The 23,574-nt window shown below is 38.2% G+C and overlaps 1 protein-coding gene across 2 annotated transcripts in view; it reads left to right on the top strand.

Annotated features, from left to right (window-relative positions):
- Window positions 1-15,628, top strand: part of LOC124131371 (hemicentin-2-like) — a 92,588-nt gene extending 76,960 nt beyond the window's left edge. The window contains exons 3-7 of one of the 2 annotated variants that reach the window (XM_046494608.2): window positions 7,533-7,746; window positions 10,299-10,322; window positions 10,741-11,046; window positions 12,347-12,370; window positions 12,988-15,628. In XM_046494608.2, the coding sequence (XP_046350564.1) occupies window positions 7,533-7,746; window positions 10,299-10,322; window positions 10,741-11,046; window positions 12,347-12,370; window positions 12,988-13,094 (675 nt within the window). In that variant the 3' untranslated portion in view covers window positions 13,095-15,628. The remainder of the gene's footprint in view (window positions 1-7,532; window positions 7,747-10,298; window positions 10,323-10,740; window positions 11,047-12,346; window positions 12,371-12,987) is intronic. The other variant, XM_046494609.2, reaches the window with a different exon arrangement.
- Window positions 15,629-23,574: the final 7,946 nt, after the last annotated feature.

The following is a 23,574-nucleotide window of genomic DNA, read 5'->3' as shown; positions in this document are numbered from 1 at the left end:
CACAGACTGTTGTTATAGCTGTCTGCAGCGTATTGTGTCTTATCATAATTATGTTCCTGTGCTACATGTACTAGTCACTTATAATTTTAATGTTCACGTGCTTCCAATCAAGTCGAGTGCCTATAGTGTGATTGTTAGGGTAAACTCTTCTGCCTATCCACATTTGTAGCAGAACGTTGGCTCAATTTTGTTAAGTAAATTGTAGCTGGTGAAACTTCATTCAATGGGGGAGTATGAATGAAATTATGGCTTTGCAAATATACTTCCAAATAGTGTTTTTGAGTTGATACCAATTATGAATTTTTTTACAAAATGCATTGAAGCAAAGATACAAAACTTTATTCTCAATAAGTGACAATTTTGTTAAAAAGTTATATATACTCTTCAAAAAAAGAAACTTGACATAGATGTAAAACCACTTTTTGCCAAATATCTAAAATAATTACATTAAATGAGAACCAAATAAGTCAAACAGAAAGATGATGTGTCTATAATTCGCGAAAACACATGCAAAGCACATAAACGTAGCGTTTGGGGATCAATTTTACAGCTTAATCCAAACGCAACCGCCTGTAAAAAACGTGCAGCACAGGATCCTGCATTTAGGCATGCAGGCCCCCCTGCTGAATGGGTATAAAAATCCACATCAACGGCTGTTCATACAGTCCTTAAAACGGCAGTAGAGGCGGTGACAGAATGCCAAGACTGACGGCAGCTCAACGGAACAACGCCATTGGGAGATTACAAGCCGGAGCAACTCAACAAGAAGTGGCCAGGCACTTTGGCGTATCCAGACAGACAATCTCCGCACTGTGGACCCGATACAACAACACCAACAGAGTTGACGACAGACCAAGGTCAGGAAGACCAAGGAGGACAACCCAAGCACAAGATCGATACATCCGGCTGCGACACCTCCGAGACCGCACTACCACGGCCACGTCTACAACCACACAGATCCCCGGGGTACGCACAATATCAGATCAAACGGTACGCAACAGACTGAGGGAGGCTGGACTTTTTGCACGAAGACCTGTTCGACGTCATGTATTGACCCCACGTCATCTGGCGGACCGTCTGCTTTGGTGCCAACAGAGGGTTAGATGGGCACGTGCAAGGTGGAGAAATGTTTACTGACGAGTCCCGTTTCCTACTCACACGTGCTGATGGTCGCGCACGTGTCTACAGACGTCGGGGTGAACGTTACGCCCCCAACTGTGTGCAGCAGGTTGTCCCATTTGATAGCGGGAGTGTCATGGTATGGGCCGGAATTCATCACGGTGGTAGGACGCCTCTCGTGCATGTGGCAGGTGCATTGACAGGTGTGCGTTACAGAGACTTGATCCTACAGCCTTACGTTCTTCCTCACGTCAACGTTCACGGCGGACAGTTCCAGCAGGACAACGCTCGACCGCATATTGCACGTGTTTGTCAGGACTTCTTACAGCACAACAACATCCAGACATTACCTTGGCCAGCCCGGCCACCAGATTTGTCCCCGATTGAGCACTTGTGGGGCGAGTTGGATCGACGCGTTCGCAGAAGGAATCCACCGCCCCAAACACTTCCGGCGCTTCTTGATGCACTTCAGCAGGAATGGCAGCACATCCAACAGCGTGTTATTGACAACTTGATTGCATCTATGGGTCGTCGGTGTCAAGCGGTGATTGATGCACATGTTGGGCACAACCGATACTGACATTTTCTGTACCCCTTTGACATTAACTGTATCGTGTACGTGTGTCTGTCTAGGTGACACGATTAATGTTTTGAACATTGTGTACATTGATCTTCAAACAGTGTTTCAATTATGGTTTCTGTGTCCTATTTTGAAACAATCGCATTATATTACATTTTGAAAGTCAGTGTCAAGTTTCTTTTTTTGAAGAGTATATTTGTTGCAGTTGTTTGTTTTATATATATATATATCATGAATTTCCGTACTACGCCTCTTATGTCACTTGTAAATAGTTATTTCGAATGTCTGATGCATGTTGTGATGCATGCACGTGGTACTTAAGCGATAAAGTTATTTACACTTTACACTTACCCTCGACTGAATGTCAATAAGTATATCCAACCTGATATATCGCTGTAGTCAAATTGCTACGTTTTTAACTACCTCAAAGTATAATATCCAAAGTAGATGACAAAAAGAATATTATCCCATTATCATGTCTTCATGATGATTATATGTTAAATGATTATATGATTAAATGCAGCGTATAATCAATCAGCTTAATTCTCATAGAAGCATAGGCACTAGATTTTGTTAGGAGTAATTGGTCCTCTATATCTGGTAGTTTCATTGCATTTTGATAGTACTGTTTGAATAATAGTGTTACCTCTAACACGAACTGAGAAGTGGAACAATATGAACAATTCATAAATGCCATCTTTGTATTTGGAAGAATGGTCTTGATTGCTTTAAGGTATGCGGTGATATCCCTCTACAGTTTAAGCAATATTTCAGCTCGCCTCTTTACCATATAATTATATGTTTTCTTCTGTGCAGTTTATTGGCGTTGTGCTACGCTTTGATACCAATTATTGCAGTAGTGTGACGTATGCACTGCTGATGAGTAAATAACGTTTGGATGTATGTATAATGGTTTACCTCAGGTGCAGACTGAAGAACGTGCGCATTTAATGACACGTTTCTTCAGGGTATACAGGGTATAATATGTCAGCACACATGGACAATACACCATGAATATCTTCTATTTTCTGCACATTGGAGTGCAAGTCGTAAGTTGATACTCGTAAACCACAAATACGAAATATAACTGATAAGACCTTGGCTATGTTACGTTGCGGTAGGCAAGTATAAATATAAACTTACAATGTACCACAGAATAACACCATGAGCGTAAATTTACAACATGCAATTTGGATGCGCTTGGAAATAAACTTCATTACTTGTATGTCTTAACGAGTTATTATATTTAATGTTAACATGCCTCAATAAGATATGAAGGCTTCTCTAACTATATCTTTCACATGCAGCGATTGTATCAGAAAAAGATAAATCTGCATTAATCGACTTTATCTTAGGCTCATATAAAAATACTGTCCAAGAAGAATTGATTTGTACAATACCAAGCTAAGATATTTCCACACTGCCAAACGCCCATGCTGAATAGGCTAGGGGATGTCGTAATTTCATCTTTAGCTAACGCAAATGGAAGTGGCAAGACATACAGAAGCACCTCACAAGAACCGCCGGATATCACTGCAAAGCTTGAGAGCCGCCGCCATGAATAACCATCTTCTCTGGTGCCCAGGTTGTTATTCCCAAACGAGGCGACCTGAACCGATGCCTGGTCGCAGTCGCTGTATGCTAAACGTAACATTTAGAACGTGAACGTTTTATTTCATTTTCTTCGTGATTTATCCGCATTGGCAATGATTTCAACAAATTTGTTCACAAGTTATCAACAGATTGAATGCAAGTGAGAAAGCCCTAAATTACATGTCAACTCTAGAATGAAACGGACAATCTGGTGCTCCATAGTAGGATTAAGACTGCTGTCAGCTGAGAGGAAGTTATCTTGTTTTAATCAAATCAATGATGTTCCGAAGTGGAAACAGTGCATTTCGCCTTGTCTTTGCTAATCCCGTTATCTTCCTGCAATATTCGGAAATCCGATTTATAGCCCAATGAACAAAACTATCGGTCCATTTTAACTCAATATTTGGAAGGAACAAGACATGTGCCAACTTGGAAATAAGAAGCACAAACATAATGTGTCTAACGGGTCTATTTCATTCCAAATATTCCTTTCTGGCTACCCAGTTATTGGCGATGATTGACGTAAAGGGATGCCGGAAGCACATTCACTGGCATGATTTTCAGGATTACAATAAAATTCATTATGTCAATTTCAATAGAAAAGACTTGAAATGGTAAAGTACCGGAAAGATGCAATTTGCTTCCGGCTTTAGTTGTCTGGGTGGGATATTGTGATAAGAACATATTGCCATGTGGTAAATACTGTCAGAAACCCTAATGCGGCTGTGGCAAGTCATAAAGCCCATTTTCGAGGTGTTTCTACTGGAACGGAAAAATCACTGCGGGAGAGAAATATCACCGTCCAACATGCATTTAGGCGTCTCCAGTTATTATTGGTACGTTCATTGCTGTTTTATTCCCTTAATGTTCTGTAGTGCTATGTTAAAGTACGACTGTGAGATTGTTAACGCATCATTGCTAATTAAGATCGCTTTGTGTAACAAAAAAAGGAAGATAAGACTGAACATTGGTGTCACAGAAATCGGTAACGTATATCAATAGTTGCATCATCACAACATAATTGGACTGAACTATATGCTTAAGACCACATGTCTAAATACATGGGAGTATACATTGTGCCATCGGAGAAAGTGCATGAATTGATACAGCACCAATTACCAGGACAGTGTGTTCATGAATCCATGTTGTTTTTACTCTCAGCAATATTGACTAGTCACCAGAACAAAAAGAACACCCATATAACAGCAACGACTAATAATTACTACATATTTCTCGCATGTGTTGGCTGCGTGATGCTTTCATTTAAATAGAATAGATGATGAAGAAATGTATGTGGATAAGTATCATATTGTTATTCACTTCTTTGTAACAAGGGCCGCCTCCGTGGTCTAGTGAGAAGAACATCTGGCCGGAAAGCGGAAGGTCGGGCCACGTCATACCCAAAAACGTTAAAAGATGGTACTTATTGTTACCCTGCCTGGTGCTCGGTATTAAGCGGTTAAAACAAGGACTTGTCGGCTCGGAGTCAACGTTTCATATATAGTAATAATTAAATAAGTGGAGTAAGATAGAACACAGCCAATTAAAACTAATTAATTAATTACTCCACTTATTTAATTATTACTATACTGGGCCTGAGAGTTAGAACTTTACTGTGCAATTGTGTATGTTTAATGTAGATCATATGATAAATAATGTGGAACTGTAGATTATGCTATGCTTAAACTGGATTTAAATTAAGAAAAGGTTTCACAGTTTAATACAGGACTGCATGAACTATTCATCGTACGTAAATATAAATTGTCGATGCAAGAGAATAACCAGTCTACATGATCAACAGACACCGATTCCATTTGGTGTAAAGAGCGAAATAGCTGTAAAAATTATATGAAAGGACCACTGAAAATCAGTGATGACACCATGTGTTTGCGAAAAGGGTAAACATGTCCTGCCCTACCGTTAGTACCCGCCATTCACACAATATGCATAAAAAGTAAGGTTTTATTGCCTGACGACGCAAATCAAGAAAGGTATGGGTAGATCTAAGGTTGTATGTTATGTTACCGACATAGTATGGTACTAGGTCTTGAAGGCAGTGCTGTATCTGCAGAACTACATAACGATTCAGTAAGTAACACATGATACCCACTTATTATATACGTTTAACCCTACACATTTATCTATATTTTGTTCTTGATTTCATTCATGATGCGTTGCAACCGAGACCGGTTTCTGTTAGACACATATGCCATGTGCTGTGTTTCATGAATGATTCATATTCGTACGCATGTCATTGTTGACACCACAGGTCAACCGAAGATATTGACGCTACTTGCGACGAAACATGATCATTTTGTGAAAGGAGTCCTTTCGTTCTGCAATTCATGCCTTTTTTATTAGACGTTTGGTTTCTAATATTTGATACGGATGGAAGAGTCATATAAAAAAACCGCCGAACATCCAAACAGTCACTGTGAGACTCATTTGTGTCCTATAACGTGTTCTCTTCAACAGTTTAGAACCGGAAGGCGTCTCAAGTGTCGGATCATTTGGCCGTCCTTCAAGATATCAAACAACATTGCATTTTAAATAGAAAAATGACCTGAAACCTAACACAGTACACGTTCAGACAACAGATGCCTTTATCAGATCACTGAAAAGTCTTGCTCGAAATTGAATGAGCCTTATTTTCACCCCCCCCACCCCCCCGAACAAATATAATACACAAGAGATGAACATATTTTCTTGCCATTTCCATAATAAAGGCCATTTTGGGCAGTTTACCAGCAAGGAATTCTCGGTTATAACAAGTAGCCGGTCTATTTCGTCTGGAAGTAATTCCCCAAGAGGACAACCATTTGTTTCTACATGACGTTCATATATTCATAATGACCGCCAGCTGCAACTTGTCTACATTACAGTTTGCTTTCAAAAGGACCAACATAATTTGAAATTGGAATAGATGTTCAGACTCATTTATTTGAGATGTATCTATTATTCATTTGAATGACATTTAAAATAAATATATATTCCAAGAGAAATGTATGGTTTTAATTTTACAATTTACAGCAATAAGGTACCAAGAGGGAAATTTCTAAAATCAAGTTAAAAGATTACATTATTTGAGGTAGTGACGGTCCATTGTGCGTCGTTTGTAGATGTACTTAGTAAGCTTTTGATGCTTATAGCAACCGTGGGTGCTAGAAAACCCCATTCAATTAAGGTAACATGTCAGTTCTGTTGGGCTTTTTTTTCATGATCAACTTTTAAGAGTCCTGTCTCGTGGGTTTTGTTAAATCTGCATTGTAGGTTTTAGAGAGACTGGTTTATTCACCACAAATAAATCCGTGTTGTTGCAATGTTTCTAGGGACTTGGAGGAAATTGATTGAAATTGGAATTACATGTACGCAGAAAAAGTTTCCCGGAGAAACTATTGATAACCAAGACGTCAAAATACAAATAACTTCTCGTCATGATCAGACTTAGCTATAGCTTCAGCATGGACATTTTTAGGACACTTTGGCGTAGCAGTAGCAATCTTCATTGACTGCAAGAAACCGTTTTATACTCAGGGTTCTTCGTGAGGAAGTCCGTCAATAGTGTGACAGTTTTCTTTATGCAGTGTCCATTTTCATAATAGGTATAATACAGTCAACGTATCTTAAAATGATACTTGATATTTTACACTTGAAGAGAGACATTTAATTCATGTATTCGTGATCAAAAGACGATTTTTGATTACAGTCTGTGATGATTAATTCCGTGTACGATAAAGATAATAAATCATGCACAAAGTTGATCTCGGCTACTTGAAGGCCATTTGAGACATTACTTTGATGGACATAAACAACCTTGCCCACTCAATCTCCACTTTATGCCAAATGTTTCTGACCCCAATATCACAGGAGCTGTTTCTTCCCTTTCATCCATGTGTGAACATTTCTGATGGATAACTTTAATACTTGCTTCTTTGAGTGGGGACTTATTGGTATTCGTATCTCCGTTCGCAAGAAAAGCTGGCATCTTTAGGTGAACAGGTTCAGAACGGTTTGTATTGAAAACATTGGTGTGACAATTTTTCATTTAAATAGTTACCATATTGCCAAAGACGAAAATGGAAAAAAGATCTAAACAAAATCATTCCGAAAAATGGGAATAAATAAAGACTGAACTGTTGCACAAAACAATTCTGAAGAGATGTGACTGTACTTAAGCTTCACGATAAATCAACCGATTTGAAAGTATTACAATTGATCAAAGTTTGTTCTATTTTTTCAGATTGTGTGGAGGAAAGTACCAAATCCTCACCCTGTTACAATTGGAACACGGACGTGGACGGAAGATATGAGGTTTCACGTTGACCACGTACCATTGAGTAATCAGTGGAACTTAATGATACAAAACGTCACCCCGGATGACACGGGAAAATACGAGTGCCAAATAAGCATGAGGAAGAAAAAACTTAGACAACATATATATCTAAAAGTAAAAGGTAGGTTGAACGCTTTTTAGATAATTTCTTGTAATTTACATTTGTGTAAAGACGATAGTGTCATTATAAAATGTATCTCACACCTGGCCTTAGTACATCACAATCGAATTCCCATTCTGCATACGTCAACACTTTGACTTAATGTATCTGGTAAAACAAACACGCACCTTTAAGCTGGACGGGAAATATTTTTCACCAGAAACAGTTATCACATGTATCAATATGAGATTGATGAATGCATCATTTTACAAGGAGGACTTATTGACATAATGACAGACACATACCTTGATACACCTGATTATGCATCATGATAATATCCAATTGCCTGGTAGTTGGTACTTTCATGGATGCCGAGGGGCGTGTGAAAACAACATAGAATTTTGTATATAAATCAATACTATATCACATAATAGTTTCGACTAAGTATCGATGAATGTACCAGAAAACGGTTTAATGTTTGTATTGTGACAGTGATGCTATGAACAACTTCTTAACTAAGAAATTTCAATATTTCACTGCCCGCTTATCCTCAAAATAATGCCAAAAAATCATATCCAGATGAGGAAGTTCTTTTGAGGCACATGTATGTGTACATGTCATACGCGAGCATTTCAATGTTATCTCCATCAAATGGATTAACATATTGTACATATGATGGGACCCGGCCTTCAAAGGATCTCAAACTGTCAGATTGTTTATTTGACTGATAAAGCGACGATCAATACCTTTTGTATGAACAGTATTTGATGGCTAATAAATTACATTTTAAACACAGTGGTATTATTTCAATTAAGCAAAAACCCGGGTTTAAAGCAGATGCTTACATATTATGTGTAACACGTGTGTGTCAAAACTAAACAGTAATCCCACTATGATATAGACATATCGGTTCTTCAGAATAAGTATGAGGAACATGCCTATACAGGACAGGACTAATTTGAAGAATATATTGATCCATCATCTCCAACGTTCAGATCTATGTCAGCCGCATGTTTGCATCCAGAATGTTGTAATTGTGGAAGCCCACCAAAAAAATATGTTTATGTTTTCTCCAAAACATAGTGGGCTATCCTATGAGCTATGTATAACCTATATTCGCGCGAGGTTTTTTTCCAAAGGGGTAAAAGACTAAGACTTGCATCGCGGTATGCTTTCTCCTACATTATGCGACATGCTGTGACACAAGTGAAATACTGTTTAAAGCGGCGTTGAACCAAAGTTACTCAATGACTCATGTTAAACATTAGCAAATACATACATGTACCGAAACACAACATGAATACAGCAACTAGCAAACATGAATATTTGAACCCTGCATATAGTAAATTATGTGACAAATAATTCCGAGAAATGACTCTTAAATATTGAACGGAAAAGAACCTACAGTGCCAAGACTTCGTAAGCCAGTTGGAGTGTTGTAGTTACGCTTGACGTTTTATGTAGCACCAATGAACGGTCCCTGCATCAAATATCAAATTGTCAAATGTAAGGATGATTGATCACCCCCTTATGGATAATCATTGCTACAAAGAGACTCAAAGGAAAGTATCACAAAAAGACCTCTTCAATCACAGATTATAATGAAAACGAATTTGATAAAAAGCAAATATATATATATTATTCAATTCATATCACAAATGAAACAAAAGTAAAATCATTGTATTTCAGTTTGAAACACTAGCGTACGATTATCGAAGATGGATAAGCATATATGTGGTGATAATGACGAGGAAAAAGGATTTATTATCTAACTATATCTGTGATAGTAATTAGTGTTACAATTCTACGGGGGCTGGTCAAAAAGTTCTAAACCTGACTAAAGGGGGGGGGGGGGGGGGGGGGGGGGGGTTTAAGGTGACTGTGGTGTGTCCTGTAGCCCTGCCAGAATCCACTCATCCCGAATTCGTGTCTGATGATGGATCCAGCTCTGCCATCAGTTGATAATATATGCAACATTATGATACTGTTATTGTCAAATCTGTCAAGCAGAGCAAAATGTTTTTCTTATATTATTGGACGATGGCGAGTGAACTATCCCGATCCAAACCGTTTGCATTGTTCCTCTATGAATGTGCCTTCCTCATCAGCTATAACAACACACCAAAGTAGCAACGCAAATCAACGCTAAGCCATTCATATGCTTTGTCTTGTATGGTCCTTTGTTGACCCGGCAATCGATTTGGTTACAGATGAAAAGTGATAAATCTTTTGATATTGGATGCCTCTGCCTGTGTTTCTTTACATCCTCTCCCAAACCACTACTTGCTATTTATTGCTTTTGACGGACGGCCATCATAGGAGTGAAACAGGTCATCCATTATCTGGTAATGACATGAAGGATGTAGAGAAACATTTCATCCTGCTATTCAACTGTTGATCCTGGGAAAGAAACAATGACAGTGTCCTTCGTACATGTAATAATGTTCATTCAGATATACAAAAGTGCGCATAATAAGTAGCATAACTATGATCTTTCAAGTCGCTGAAAGCTGAAGTAAACTGTTCTTTACAAACGATAATACGTATTAAACTCACTGTTGATTTTATTCCAGATGTTCCAGTTAAAAGACATCCAGGTATGCTTAATTATCATCTTGAAGCGTAGATGTTTGTCTTAAACTACAAAAAAAACTCACCTCGAAAATCAATCACAATTATATTTTTTACAATGCCGTGTACATCGGATATATAGAGTGCATCTAGTTTTGAAACCTGGGCAAACGGCATTATACGTTAGTTCTTTGATTTATAGTTCGGCACCATGAAGTGTGCTACTCCGTAACCCGAGGCATACACTTCCTTAATGGCACAAGGTGGATTTCTTCCCAACATGTCTTATTTTTATTCTCCTATTAATGATAAATATGAAAGTCGATACACTGTTCAGAAATAAAGAAATATTAACTTTCTTTAAAACAACGTAAATATCACGATGTTTTTGTGTGCATGTTTTTGAAGATGTTACTGACTGGCTAATGGTTAACGTTTATTTAGATTTTTATGTTTCAGATATACATATCAGTGGAACATCGTACGTTGAAAAAGGAGACCATATTGGTTTATTTTGTAACGCAAGTTTCATTGGAAGTAATACTTATAACTTGGAGTGGTTTAAGGATGGTGACCTGTTTCTTTCACACGAACCACGAATATCAGTGTTGACTTTTGGTGGCCCTCCGAGTGAACGGAGGAGCAGTTTACTGGAAATAAGAAATTCTAGACCTTCAGATTCGGGGACATACGTGTGTCGTTCGCCTGAAATGCTGAAAACCACATCTGTCCAAGTTCACGTTATGAACGGTGAGTGTGAGTCACCAAACCAGACGAAATCAATTCAATAAACTGCTTATGTATGTCTTTAACTATCTCAGGTATATGTTTTAGTCAGGAATTCTTTTGAAAATTATCGACCTGTTGAAAATGTGTTATTGAGACATATGTCAACGCAGCCTGCCAATACAGATTTATGTATTTTTTATTCATTTACATGGGCATGATCGATCTGATTTATACATAATGTGCACTTAACATTCATATATTCCAAAGAAAATAAAATTACTTGGTAAACTATATTATAAAACAGTATTAGCACCACTTAAGTGGGGTTGCCAACAAGCACAACGTCATGTTTGACAGAAAGGTGGAACCGAGACATAGCACACAATCCATACATCTTCGATGGAATTCTTGTGTTAGCTGGTGAAACTACGACTAGCTTAAATGTAGCGCAGACATCCCTAGATGCAGTTGTTTGTAGAATGTGACGTTACAAGTGCAATTTCGGAATAGATAGAAACTGGGACATTGAAATACAAGCATGAAAGGAAATCTCATAAAACAGACACGTGATTGGCTTCTGGCTGTTGCCTCTTTCGTTCCCTATTATTCACGATCTTCTCTGTCAATTTACTATCCATACCAAAAGATAGATCTGCAATGGAGTGAGTGAGTTTATGACCGTTTTAAGATAATGCACAGCGACTGTCAGTGTATCAAGCTGGGCCTCATTCATAAAGCAGCCGAAGCAACAGGATTGTTGTATACTTTAACGATGACTTTCGATAGTCGTGGTCAATCTCTTTGGTGAAACGGAGCGTGGGATATAACCGCATAACGTTTAAGGCTTCAATCTACACAATCTACTTGACAGTATATGACACTTGGCGCTATTTCTACTGATGTCCGTGAGGAAACAGAGAAATATCTTACGATATAAATGGCACAATCTCCTCGCGTTAAATATGAAAAAAATATATAAGTCCTTTGCCTATAATGTAGTACACATGCGAACTTATGTACAACTAATGACAAACTTCAAACACGCATTTTAACGTCGTGATACAGCTGCAAGCGTTTGTAAGGCGGTTATTTTCACAAATCAGCTTTAAGGAAAGGGCCGTTGGTCTATTGGTTCATGAATTGCTAGGTTTTTGCCAGTTACAACTCCGTGTTCCATGAATTTGTTCCATGTCAAAAATGAACTTATTACCATGAAATAATGAAAAAATAGATTGTCCACTTTAGTATGTAATCTTCAACAAAATAGTTGTCTGTATTACTATTTGCATCTCTAGTTTCTTATTGTTATTTCTCATTTCAGCAGGCTCAAATAACGTGAAAAGAGGTAAGATGGAAGCTTTATACGTATCTCTAACTATCTAAATGTAACAGCCCTTTATGTGGATGTTCTATTTAAATATAGTTCCATTTATTGTTTCATGTTTATTAATGTTGTCTGCTAATGTTCATTAAGATATTCGGATAGTTATAATGACCTCTACTTGGCTTAGAACACGCTGTGCGAGGACCAATCACAATATAACAGCTACAACATTCTGCTGATAGTCGCCTGTGCCGATTGTTTTATTGTATGAATTCTGGTCTGAACTGATCCAATTTATGTTTTGATTGCACCTCAGTCTAGGAGTATCATGGCTATTCTCGAAATTGTAGTTTAGGCTCTCTGACACCTCATTTCTTTCATGACTGACATTCTATTATATCGTAGGCTACAAATAAATGCGCCTTCTACATCAATCGAACAATGAATCTTCTTAGACACAAAATATCCGAGCCCAGACACGACTCGAAGAGATTTTTTCAATTTTGCTGCTGACAGCAAGTTTCTATAGCAAACATCACATTGCTGAACCGACAAGCTTTAACTTTGCTAAACTAAGCATCAAGATATTGATATACTCACATCAAATCATGACTAAGTCTGCTTTATTTTATTTGCAGCCGGATCGATGGGACTGGAGAGTCGCGCCGTCGGTCTTCTTCCTCGAGATCTCTACCTTCTCCTCAGCGTCATCACTATTTTAAATGCCCACTGGATTATATCCTGAGGCTTTCTCGTACACACTTTGGCAAGACGCACTTTGCCAGGGAGGATTCTCCTCAACAATTATTGGTTCAACACGGGTACACATACAAAACTACTGATAACTGTCATGCAAATAACAAAACTGCAGGATGGTACACTGTGCATGTAATACTTAGAAGAAGACGAACGATTGCAGATGAAGAAGTTGATTGATCTCCTCTTGATCCTACGGATACCACTCGAGTGTAGTGTGAAGACTTTGTGGTAAAAGTGAAAATAATGGAAACATATTGTGAAGTATTCCAAGTTAAAACGAGGCGTTATAACGACGTCTTAGTTCTTGATAATGAATAGAAACGTAATGTCTTTAAAGATTGATGACATATTGGACGTTAAAAAACAATATTGTTTTCGACTTCATATAAATACCAGATTTGTAATCACCACATATTATTTTGCGAATTGATATTTCGTATCATGTCAAGATCTTGAGGCAGCGAAATATAATGATAACAATACACCATCTTCGACAATATTCAAATACTGTTTCAGATGATATCAAGTTAAACCAGAAGAGTAATAAATAATATTCTTTTACATTTTCTTGAAATCCGAAGCGTGTCCGTAAGCAATGCTGAAGAAGGGTATCAGTACTTATTGCATTAAACAAAATGTCATTTGATCATATGACTGACGTTAGAGTAGTTGTAATAACTACTCGCGGTGGTGGATCAAAGAATAAATGAACAGAGCCAGACAGCGAAAAGTAAAACTCTAGGGTCCCCAACCATTGATTGTACTTGTACAGTGGGACACCGCCGGGAGGGCCTTATTGAGATTACCATGGAACCACATCTATGCATTTACATGTAAACTGGTGATACAAATTGCTTTTATTGATCCAAGAACATAGTTACTACGCAGAGTGTCAGGTCTTTGTCTGAATTTGCATCGAAACACAAGGACGAAGGGCTGGAACAGAACCCTCTGTTCATATTCGGAATTTCTGACATGGAAGGTTTTTCGTTGATGTTTCTAATGACCTTTTGCTTTAATGCAGGGTCACTGTTATTTACATTATAGTGCTCCGAGGAATCGTTAGGGGCCAGAGAGTCATGCGTTGGTCACCCTTCAAACAATGGCATGACGCCAAGACGTGCTTAAAGAGGACGTTTGCCTATTTAGGCACATTTGTGTGAACTTTTATGAGTGTTGAATATTTCATACAAACGGCCTCTCATATATTTTCCATGACATCAGTCAGTACTGCTATACTATTCATTATGAAAAACATTTCCGAGATGATGAGTTTTGATATACATTTGTCAAATTTGTGTGTATTCAACATTGAGATAACATGTTTATATTGGGTATATACATTGTACATAAATGATACTCATCTGTTATACAGGAATCATTTCATGCCATTTTACATCATTTCCGTCAGATTCATTGTCATAATCTTCAATATGGACGATAATGCACCTATCGTCATTATGAAAAGAAAATTCACCATCCAGTGTCAACTCGATCATCATAATGTTATAAAACGTTGCCTGAACACATTGGTTGTATTACTATGATCAAACAGGAAGAGGACGACGATGTCTAAACAAGATATCTCGTTTTCTTTTCTTTGTTATCCACCTGCAGTTCACTACATGTGTGTACATGTATTCTCCGAAAGCCCGTACGTTATTGCAACCTGCAGCTGTTTGTCATTTTAACTTATTTTCAAAATTTTAGATTTGGTTACTACTACAATTGATGTCATTTATATAGTAACGGATGTCTGTATGTGTATGTATTCCAATGGTCGATGAAGTACGAACTAAAGTATTAATAAACAAAACTCTATCCTCAGCAGTTTCGTTGTTGCACTCTCTATACTAAATAGAAAGTACTATTATTATTGATATTCGGAATCATCCATTATTATCTTGGTTTGCATTAATTTGGATATAGAATCGAACACAAAAAGTCAATAGTTGTATTTTTGACAATTTAAAACTGATAAGCAGTGCAATATCTACTAATGATTCCGTTTTTAAACTGATTTGTGCATCCAGGTTCTAAATATGAAGCCGATATCAGAACCTATACACCGTCGTTTTAATTCAGTAACAAACATGCAAAATCAAATTTCTCACATCAATTGCAGGTACGAGTCACAATGCCAGTTACAGCATCAAACATCAAATCCGAAAGAACCCAGGGATTGTTTTATCTATTGTTTAGACCATGACCTGACATGGATACTCATGATTAACAGATATATTTGAGATTTAGTTTAATAAAATATTGGTAGTTCCATTTCAAGTAATTATGTATAAAGAGGTGTAGTAAGCGAAACATCACTTAGATTAATGTAAAAGTGTTCTGGAAAATGTATCTCAATATTTTTCCTTTAAATATTCTGGGACTGACGGTTGTGTGTCGATGTAATCAAATGCATTATCTAAAACCTTTCGAATGTGGTCATTAAACTTGTCAAACAATCAAACTTAATAGATTGAATATTTTAGAGAATAAAACCCATTTCTATATGAACGCCTACATTTGTCATCTTTTCTCGCTTCTCTCGATTCCTTAATTTTTACTGGGCTAGAGTTCTTGGCAGGCTTAGTTGGTGGACTGGTCTTTGCCTATCGAGGTCGTTTGTCAACAGCTTCTTAATGGGACAGACGGAGCTTTAAAGGGGAGCAATGCATATGCGCCCACGTCTGATGCCAACGTTCTGCCTCGTTCTAGATTTGGTGAAACATATCTGGGTGAAACTTACATTGTCAACACAAAGGTAAATAATTGGCACACACAACACAACTATAGCTCGCAGATACTAGCAGTCGTGTTTGAGAGACTTGAATCAAATTCAGTACTTCTACGTCAGATCGTTACGTCCTCCATACAAATAGGTTGATTCAGACGTCTGTTAGGAAATGTTGAAACATTGAAGTCAAGCTTATTATCGTATCACTGCCGTTGCTGTAGAAAAACATGCTTGATACAACATTTTTCATTCAATTTATGCCACAAAAGTACAGCACACACATATTATTACATTTTAGACCCCCTAAAAATGAAACAAAATAACAAGCACCTGAAAACCCCAGTATATTTGTTTTGTTTTTGTTATAATTCTCCTTATTGGTGAGGTCTTAATTTCTTGTCCTTTTATATCAAACAAACACTTTCTTTTTATGAAAATTGTGTGAGTGGCGGTCGCTTTCGGTAGGGGAGGACATGCATACCCTTTTTGCGAACACCTGGTGTTACCACTGGTTTTCATGATCCATATTTAAACTGAACGGCAAAAGAAACTTTGCACCAGATTGTGATTGTACTTAATAAGCTAAAAAAAACAAAAGTTCGAGGTGAAGTATATTTAATATACCAGCAACTCCACAAAACATTGAACAACTCAAACTGACATTTTGAGGTTAAATATTGTACACCAGAAAAACAAAATCAGTTGTCCAGATTGTCACTGCAGTGCATTCAAACACTGAAAGTGGTCACAGACACAGACTTTGTCACTTTAATACCGAATGTGGCCACCCGTGCCTCCATAGAAGACATGACGGACGGAAAACGTCAAACTCACGTGGCAAGCGGTTCCATTCATCTCGTAGAGCTTGTATCAACGCTTGTCTGTTGGCAGGAGGGTGTGGTCGGACTCTAACTCGCCTGTCCAATACGTCCCAGAGGTGTTCTATGGGTGATAAGTCCGGAGAACATGCCGGCCAAGGTAAGACATTGACGTTGTTGTTAGCAAGGAAGTCCACTACGACACGAGCTGTGTGGGGGCAGGCGTTGTCGTGATGGTACAGAACACGACTGGGCGGAGGAGGTCATCTCTATAGTGTTGCGCATTGACGTTTCCATTGACGACGGTTTGTCTGGTCTCCACAAATTCCACCCCACACCATAACGCCACCTCTACCGTAAGGAACGACTTTTTGGACGCAGCAAGCAGCTTTCCGTTCACCACTGCCACAGTTAAAACGCTGTCTGCCATCAACTGTAAACAATCAGAACCTGCTTTCGTCCGTAAAGATCACGCGTTGCCAATCCAGACGCTGCCACCGTCGCACTGTACCGGCCCATCGATGTTCAGCGGTCAACATATGTCCTCTGAACGGTCGGTAGGCCGTGATACCTACTAACCGAAGTCTTCTGGTCACTGTGCTCGTCCGCCGACCCAAAGCATTCACTGCCGATGACGTCACTGTGAGGAGGAGGTTGGTGAGGTGCAACGTTCGCAGATACCGGTCTTCCTGTGGCGGAGTGACCGATGGTCTCCCGATGCGTTTAAGCTATGTGTTTGTGCCTATTTGGAGTCGGCGGATGATCGAGACCGGCAAATCTCTGGCATTGACGTTTTATGTATTTCATTTAGTGCAGGTAGATATTGGCAAATATACGTGAATTAGATTGAAAAAATAGTAATAAGCATGTGGTCAGTCATTTCTTTTACAACAAAAAAATAAAAATAAACGGACCAATGATATGCCACAAAGACATTTGTTATATTGCACTTACTGGAAAACGTATGCTCTCATCGTTGTATAATGTCATTGACAGTACGCTCTGGAATGCACATAATCTGTGTCAGGGGGGAATATTGCGTCAATCAATTTCTCCGAAATTAGGTTATTTTCCAACCATATAATAAAGACACAAATCCTGTCACTATATAATTCCGGCACAAGAACGAGGCCTATTACAGTTCAACCAAAGTAAGAAAGGTGATCACTCAGAAACGAACCAAAGCTGAAGACATACCACTTTCCCACAAGGGCAGTAAATATGCCCGGTTAATATTTTTCATATGGTTCAGCTTAGGGTAATCTGAATATTTCCAGAGTTATGGACATGTCTCTTCGCGTTAGGTATGAATCCAATTTGTGATTCTCTTATAGCGCGTACGTACGAGATATGAAACGATTGCTACTGACTGTAAAGGTTTTAGAGTGCAACTCTGAATTTGAAGTAATGCGCTGCCTCAGGAATTCGAACAGTGAAACACACAAATTCTTTTTACAAATTTGAATGTCATCGTGCATATCATAGTACAATGCTATGTTACATTTCCTTTCATGGGTAGACTTTATACACAACCATATTACATTATACACGTATTATCAAAATAAATACCATTAACATTTACTTTATCAATATCAATATCAAACAATGACAAAAAATATAATGTGGTGTACTGAAGCAAATTAATGTTTTGTTAACTGGAATACGTGTAGTTATGCACTATGGTAACGTCAGATGTATCTAAGTACATCTGCATTTGTAAATCAGAGTAACGTCTCTCCTTGTTTAGGCATAGACTGATAATATGGTCAAAGGTGCAATTCATCCTTATGTTATATTCCCTTTGAGATAATTGGAGTGTTTATAGGAATACCACAAATCACCCTCGAGATACAAATTGAATGGAAATCTAGCTAAACTATGTTAAAGGAGTTTAGATTTCCTGTGCCATGGATGAACTGTATTATTGTCGATTGTGACGGTTAACGGCGCCCAGAGGGAGTTATTGATGAGGTCCATTGCACTTGTGTTGAAAAAGCCAGCTTCTTCGGGGTGTCAGCCAGATCGAATAAAAGCTAATTTTGAGACATGGATGACAAAGTTTGCATTTCGTTTGGATAAATGTCAGAAGTTATCGGTATCTTTACCAGACCGTTGAGACTTGCCCAATGACGCATACCTTTGATGTGAACTTTAAATTTTCCCAGTTTCCGTTCTAATGCCTACTTATACATGTCTATATGATGTCTTATTATAACTACTAATGCTTGTAAAACGTAGATTTGGTTGTTGATGTGCATCATATTGAACACATATATCTAAGTAAAAGCGACAAAAGCTATGTCGAGATGTGACCAAATCTAAAATTTGTCAGCTCGACACTGAGAGACACACATGATACATGGAGATACATGCTCATGTTAATTGTCATGTATATTTACTAAAATAACTGCGGTAGTGTCCTTTAACGTTAGATTGCAATTCTCCAACATTAATAACCAATGCATTATTGTTACGAGGTCGTTTATAAATCAAAATGCAGAGGTTAACCCAGAATCAGTGCGCACATAACTAAGTTGTAAAATCAGTACATAATAACTACATAAGTTCAATGAATGATTAAATGCACTTAACAAAATAGGGAATCATGAAATATAATTGTCAATACAAAGTATTAGAACTTAGACAATTGTTGACGAAAAGAACGTTTTATGTTTGTAAAACTAACCCCAAAACACACCCTATAGTTTCCACGTGCCTCACACAGTAGTGTCAAATACGTGTGTAGGGTGCCATTCCTGCTTTTTACAGTTTCGAGGAAGGTCGATAGTGGACCATTATTTCCGTCAATCTTATTGATTCTGCTTATCATACAGTTGTGATGTATTTGATTCAATTCATTGTTTGTGTTTGAACTAGCGATGCGGCGTCTGCTATTGGCATGCTGGAAACTGACAGAAGTCAGCGTGCAGTGGTCAATACGTTTAATGTTTCACAGTCTGTGATTAGCGGACTATTGAACAGGTACCAACAAACACAAAATGTTGATGATCGACTCGGGACGTTCCAGGTCAACGACAAAAGTAATAAGTCAGAATTTCCAAATTTGTAAAAGATATTAGTTTCTAGTAGGAGTCATCTTCCCGAGGCAGGGGCATTAACTGACTGAATAAGTCCAGTTTCCACTCTTGCCGAACAAGGCTAAGAATTTCTGGGCTCGATCGTAGTGCCACCAGTGACCATTACGAATTATGTCCCTTCTATGTCCCTCTTATTTGTCGAAACTCAGGTAATTCTCGCTGGTCACGGGTCATGCTTTCAGATGAGCCCCTAATCACTTTACACTTCCTTCATAGGCGTGGTCGTGTCTGGCGCCGTTGAAATAAACGTCGAGCCAATGTCAACCTAAGACCTCATGACAGATTTGACGGTTGAACGGTTATGGTTGCAGGGCGTGTGGGTCTATGTTTTGTCTTTCAGTTTTGTCTTTCAGGACGGCAAAGCCTATGGAATACTACAAGGGACATTGTCGCCCTTCAAAAAACAAGCAAAATGTGTCAAAATTAACCAAAGCGCGACATTGCGACAACGGGACATTTTAGCCATTTGTCGCATTGTCGCACTGTCGCGCTTTGAGTAATCTTTTTTATTTTATCAAAGCGCGACAATGTGACATTTTTCAAGGTAAAAATATATCGCGTTGTCGCATTGTCGCCCTATCAAAAATGTGTAAAAAAGGCGTTAAAATGCGCGTCAACGCGACATTTGATAATGTGAGTAGTCGTCAGCTTTTCAGTACCTACAAATGAAATGGCCAATGTTTCATCGAACAACATCAACACCACACAGGAAATAGTAATTCAGCAGGAGGTCTACCTGAACGAAATCTTAACCAGTGCAACATGCATCCATGTTTGTGGTCGTAAGGATGTGCTAATACAAAGAAAGCTGAATAAATTCTGTCTATGAAAATAATTCCATGTTATAATATTGTAATTTGGATGTGCATTGTTATGTTAATCATTTATGGTTAACCTGGGATGTTTTAGGGACGTGGACATATCATTTTGTTAAGTTACATCAATCACATACATGTATATGGTAGATCTGATCATACTTGATCCTAATGTGTTCTTCAAATGTATACGCAACAATGTTCCGTTGTGACAGAATGTGAGATAATGATGCATATGATATATAACTGATCGTAGGCGCACCATGATCTACAGATACAGATGTAAAAGGGACTTGCCCTGTCTGCAACAGGAAGTATTATCAAAATATCGAGGATACTCCAATAATCTCGACAAATGTCAAATCTAGATTCTTTCAAGTGTGCTGCATGTGAGAGAAAATGGGTTTAGTCGGACCTATTGGAGAAGAGTTTCCATCATGATTTCATAGTCAATGTTGATAGTAATGCTGTAAACATTGGGCACAATCTTTGATCTGATCTGCACAACTTTGAATTTGAGTCTCCAGGTCCCCATGCATGTCACTGAACCCAAGTGAAATGAGGATCAATATTCGACCTGAATAATGGTGTGACAATTTACCCCGACAGAATAGACTGGTGCTCATGATATGTGCATGTCACCATGACAGTCTCATGCTAGTGTCCTATATGATAGATTCTTAGCTCTTGATTGATATTAAAAACATTATATATTCGTATACAAAATACAATGGGGATTAAGACGTGATGCGAGGAATAACGGGTTATTTGAATTATTAGAATTTTGTAAACACCGACCCGTACAGCTACAATTATATCCTATTTGATATTCATAGTCACCGACAAGAAAATGACAAGTCAATATAATTTTGGAATGATATCACATGGACGCTTCTGTGGCGGGATGAATAGCAGATAGCTTTATTTTTAATGATATATACACGCATAGATAGCCCGTGCAGTGACGAACTGAGAGAACATAATTCACCGATAGCCGTGCCGCTATAGGTAATATTGAATTATCACCGTCAGGTTTTTGTTTGTACATTTCAAAGCATTTATCAATCATTGGTGAACTTTTCCTGAATTCGTAAACTGTTTATAGAAGCGATTGTTAAGCAACATGTATTCCAGTAATATACACTAATCAAAGATGTCATGCAACGTTGCTAATGTTAAACCATAATGAGGGCTTGACAAAGGATTATCAAATGTAACGTTTAAGAGAATGTCTTTATTTCTAAGTGAACAAACCAGAGAATGTGTTATCTCGCGCTAGTGACATGGAAATTTATACATGGCCATCGTAACTTTATTAGGATTAAACTGTTCATACAAAGCAATCACTGGCAAGTGTTAAAAGATACATTGGATGCACCTATTTTCTTCTTGTCAGAGTAAATACTTGCTTCTTTTCTTTACGCTAAAGGTATGGAATGCAGCATTTATGTAATGCATGTCATGACACCAGTGTTCTAGGTTCAATTTTACCGGAAAAAGCATTAACTTTACACAAATCCTCAATTGGTACGTTCAAAAATACTAGGTCCATTGGAATTTAAACTACCATAGAGAAATGCATCGTTACAAGAAGATGACTGGACAATTTTGTTTTCTTAACACATCGTATGACCCGTTCACTATACCATAGAAATATCACGTTTCAGTCGAGGGCATTCAACTTCTTGTTGTTTATTGAATGTGATCCCAGTGATAAATGGGTATGATCGATTTCCAGTTAAACCCCTATTAACATCCACCAGCCCTGTTAACACTAGAAAATAAGACTAAGTCTGAAGACCTCATGCTCTGTTGTGAGGTAACATGCAACGACGTGAAAGCGCTCAAAAGTAGTTGTCATCGATTCCAAGCCTTTTTGGTAAACTGCACAAATTGCTTCAATTATGGCAAAGATTACATCCACATTTTGGGATATTCATCTTCCACTCTGTGCACATTTGGAATACCTTTTACGCATTTTGTGACGAAATTAGGTTATAAACGTAAAGCTGCAAGTCCAAAAGTTTGGGCCTATTGGTCCCAAAACTGACACAGATGATTGATGTGAGTAATACACTAGTAACGAGGCACACCTAGATGTATGACATTTCGTATTGCTTTCCAATCTTGGGAAAACCTAACTAGTCCTATCATTAAAGACGTCTATACGTCTCCAGAGTACAACAAACGCTGATCGATCCGCCATTTCCCGTGTCCTTGGGAGGTCCAAGGCCAGATCACAAACCAGGATGGAACTACTTTTCCTTGCTGTTCGCGGTTGCAACTCCTCGAGGGTAGATGAGGTCAAATTGAATGGAATATTAACAGGTTCTTCGGCATTAGCGTTCTTTGTTATGTCAGCTTGAGTCAGCCTGTTTACTCAAGAGAAAAGGATTTTACAACACTACATGAAGGTTTGCAACATTGAAACCGGTCTTTGGAATGTTCCAGATAATCTGTTCCCGAATCTGTACAAAGAAATCCAAATGATTGCAACCTCTGTACCAAGATGTTTGACAAAAGTGATGATTTCGATTTCCCAACCGTCAATGTCCCTTACATATAGAACAATATACCATCATCTCCAGATTACAACTAACCAAGGTTTTACCGTCAAAGCCATGTTCAGTCATTCCAGATAAAATATGGCAGACGTTCAGAGGAATTAAATATTAAATATGACATCGTTTGTCAACACGATGCTCGATGCTATCTTCTTTACAGGGAGATTTCACGTGTGAGTTGTGGGTGTGACCGATAAAGCAGGTATTGTTTAAAGGACTTGCATGTTCGTTCCTCTTTTGTACTGGCTTCCTAAGCTCAATAAAAATCCGAACAAGGAGAGATACATAATATAGTTCAGGACACGTGCAATTCAGATCCCTGTCTCAAAGATTAACCATAATTCTTTATGCGACCAAGGACAGTATTCGAGACAAGTGGAATTGATACCATGTGAAGCCTAAAAAATACAAAGGATTTGCTTGAAAGTTTGCAATCT

This window comes from Haliotis rufescens, unplaced genomic scaffold (assembly GCF_023055435.1).
Source record: "Haliotis rufescens isolate VD_foot unplaced genomic scaffold, xgHalRufe1.0.p SCAF_1, whole genome shotgun sequence".
Classification (NCBI taxonomy): Eukaryota; Metazoa; Mollusca; class Gastropoda; order Lepetellida; family Haliotidae; genus Haliotis; species Haliotis rufescens.
The sequence above is the reverse complement of the archived record's forward strand: the minus strand, read 5'-3'. Positions and strand labels throughout refer to the sequence as shown.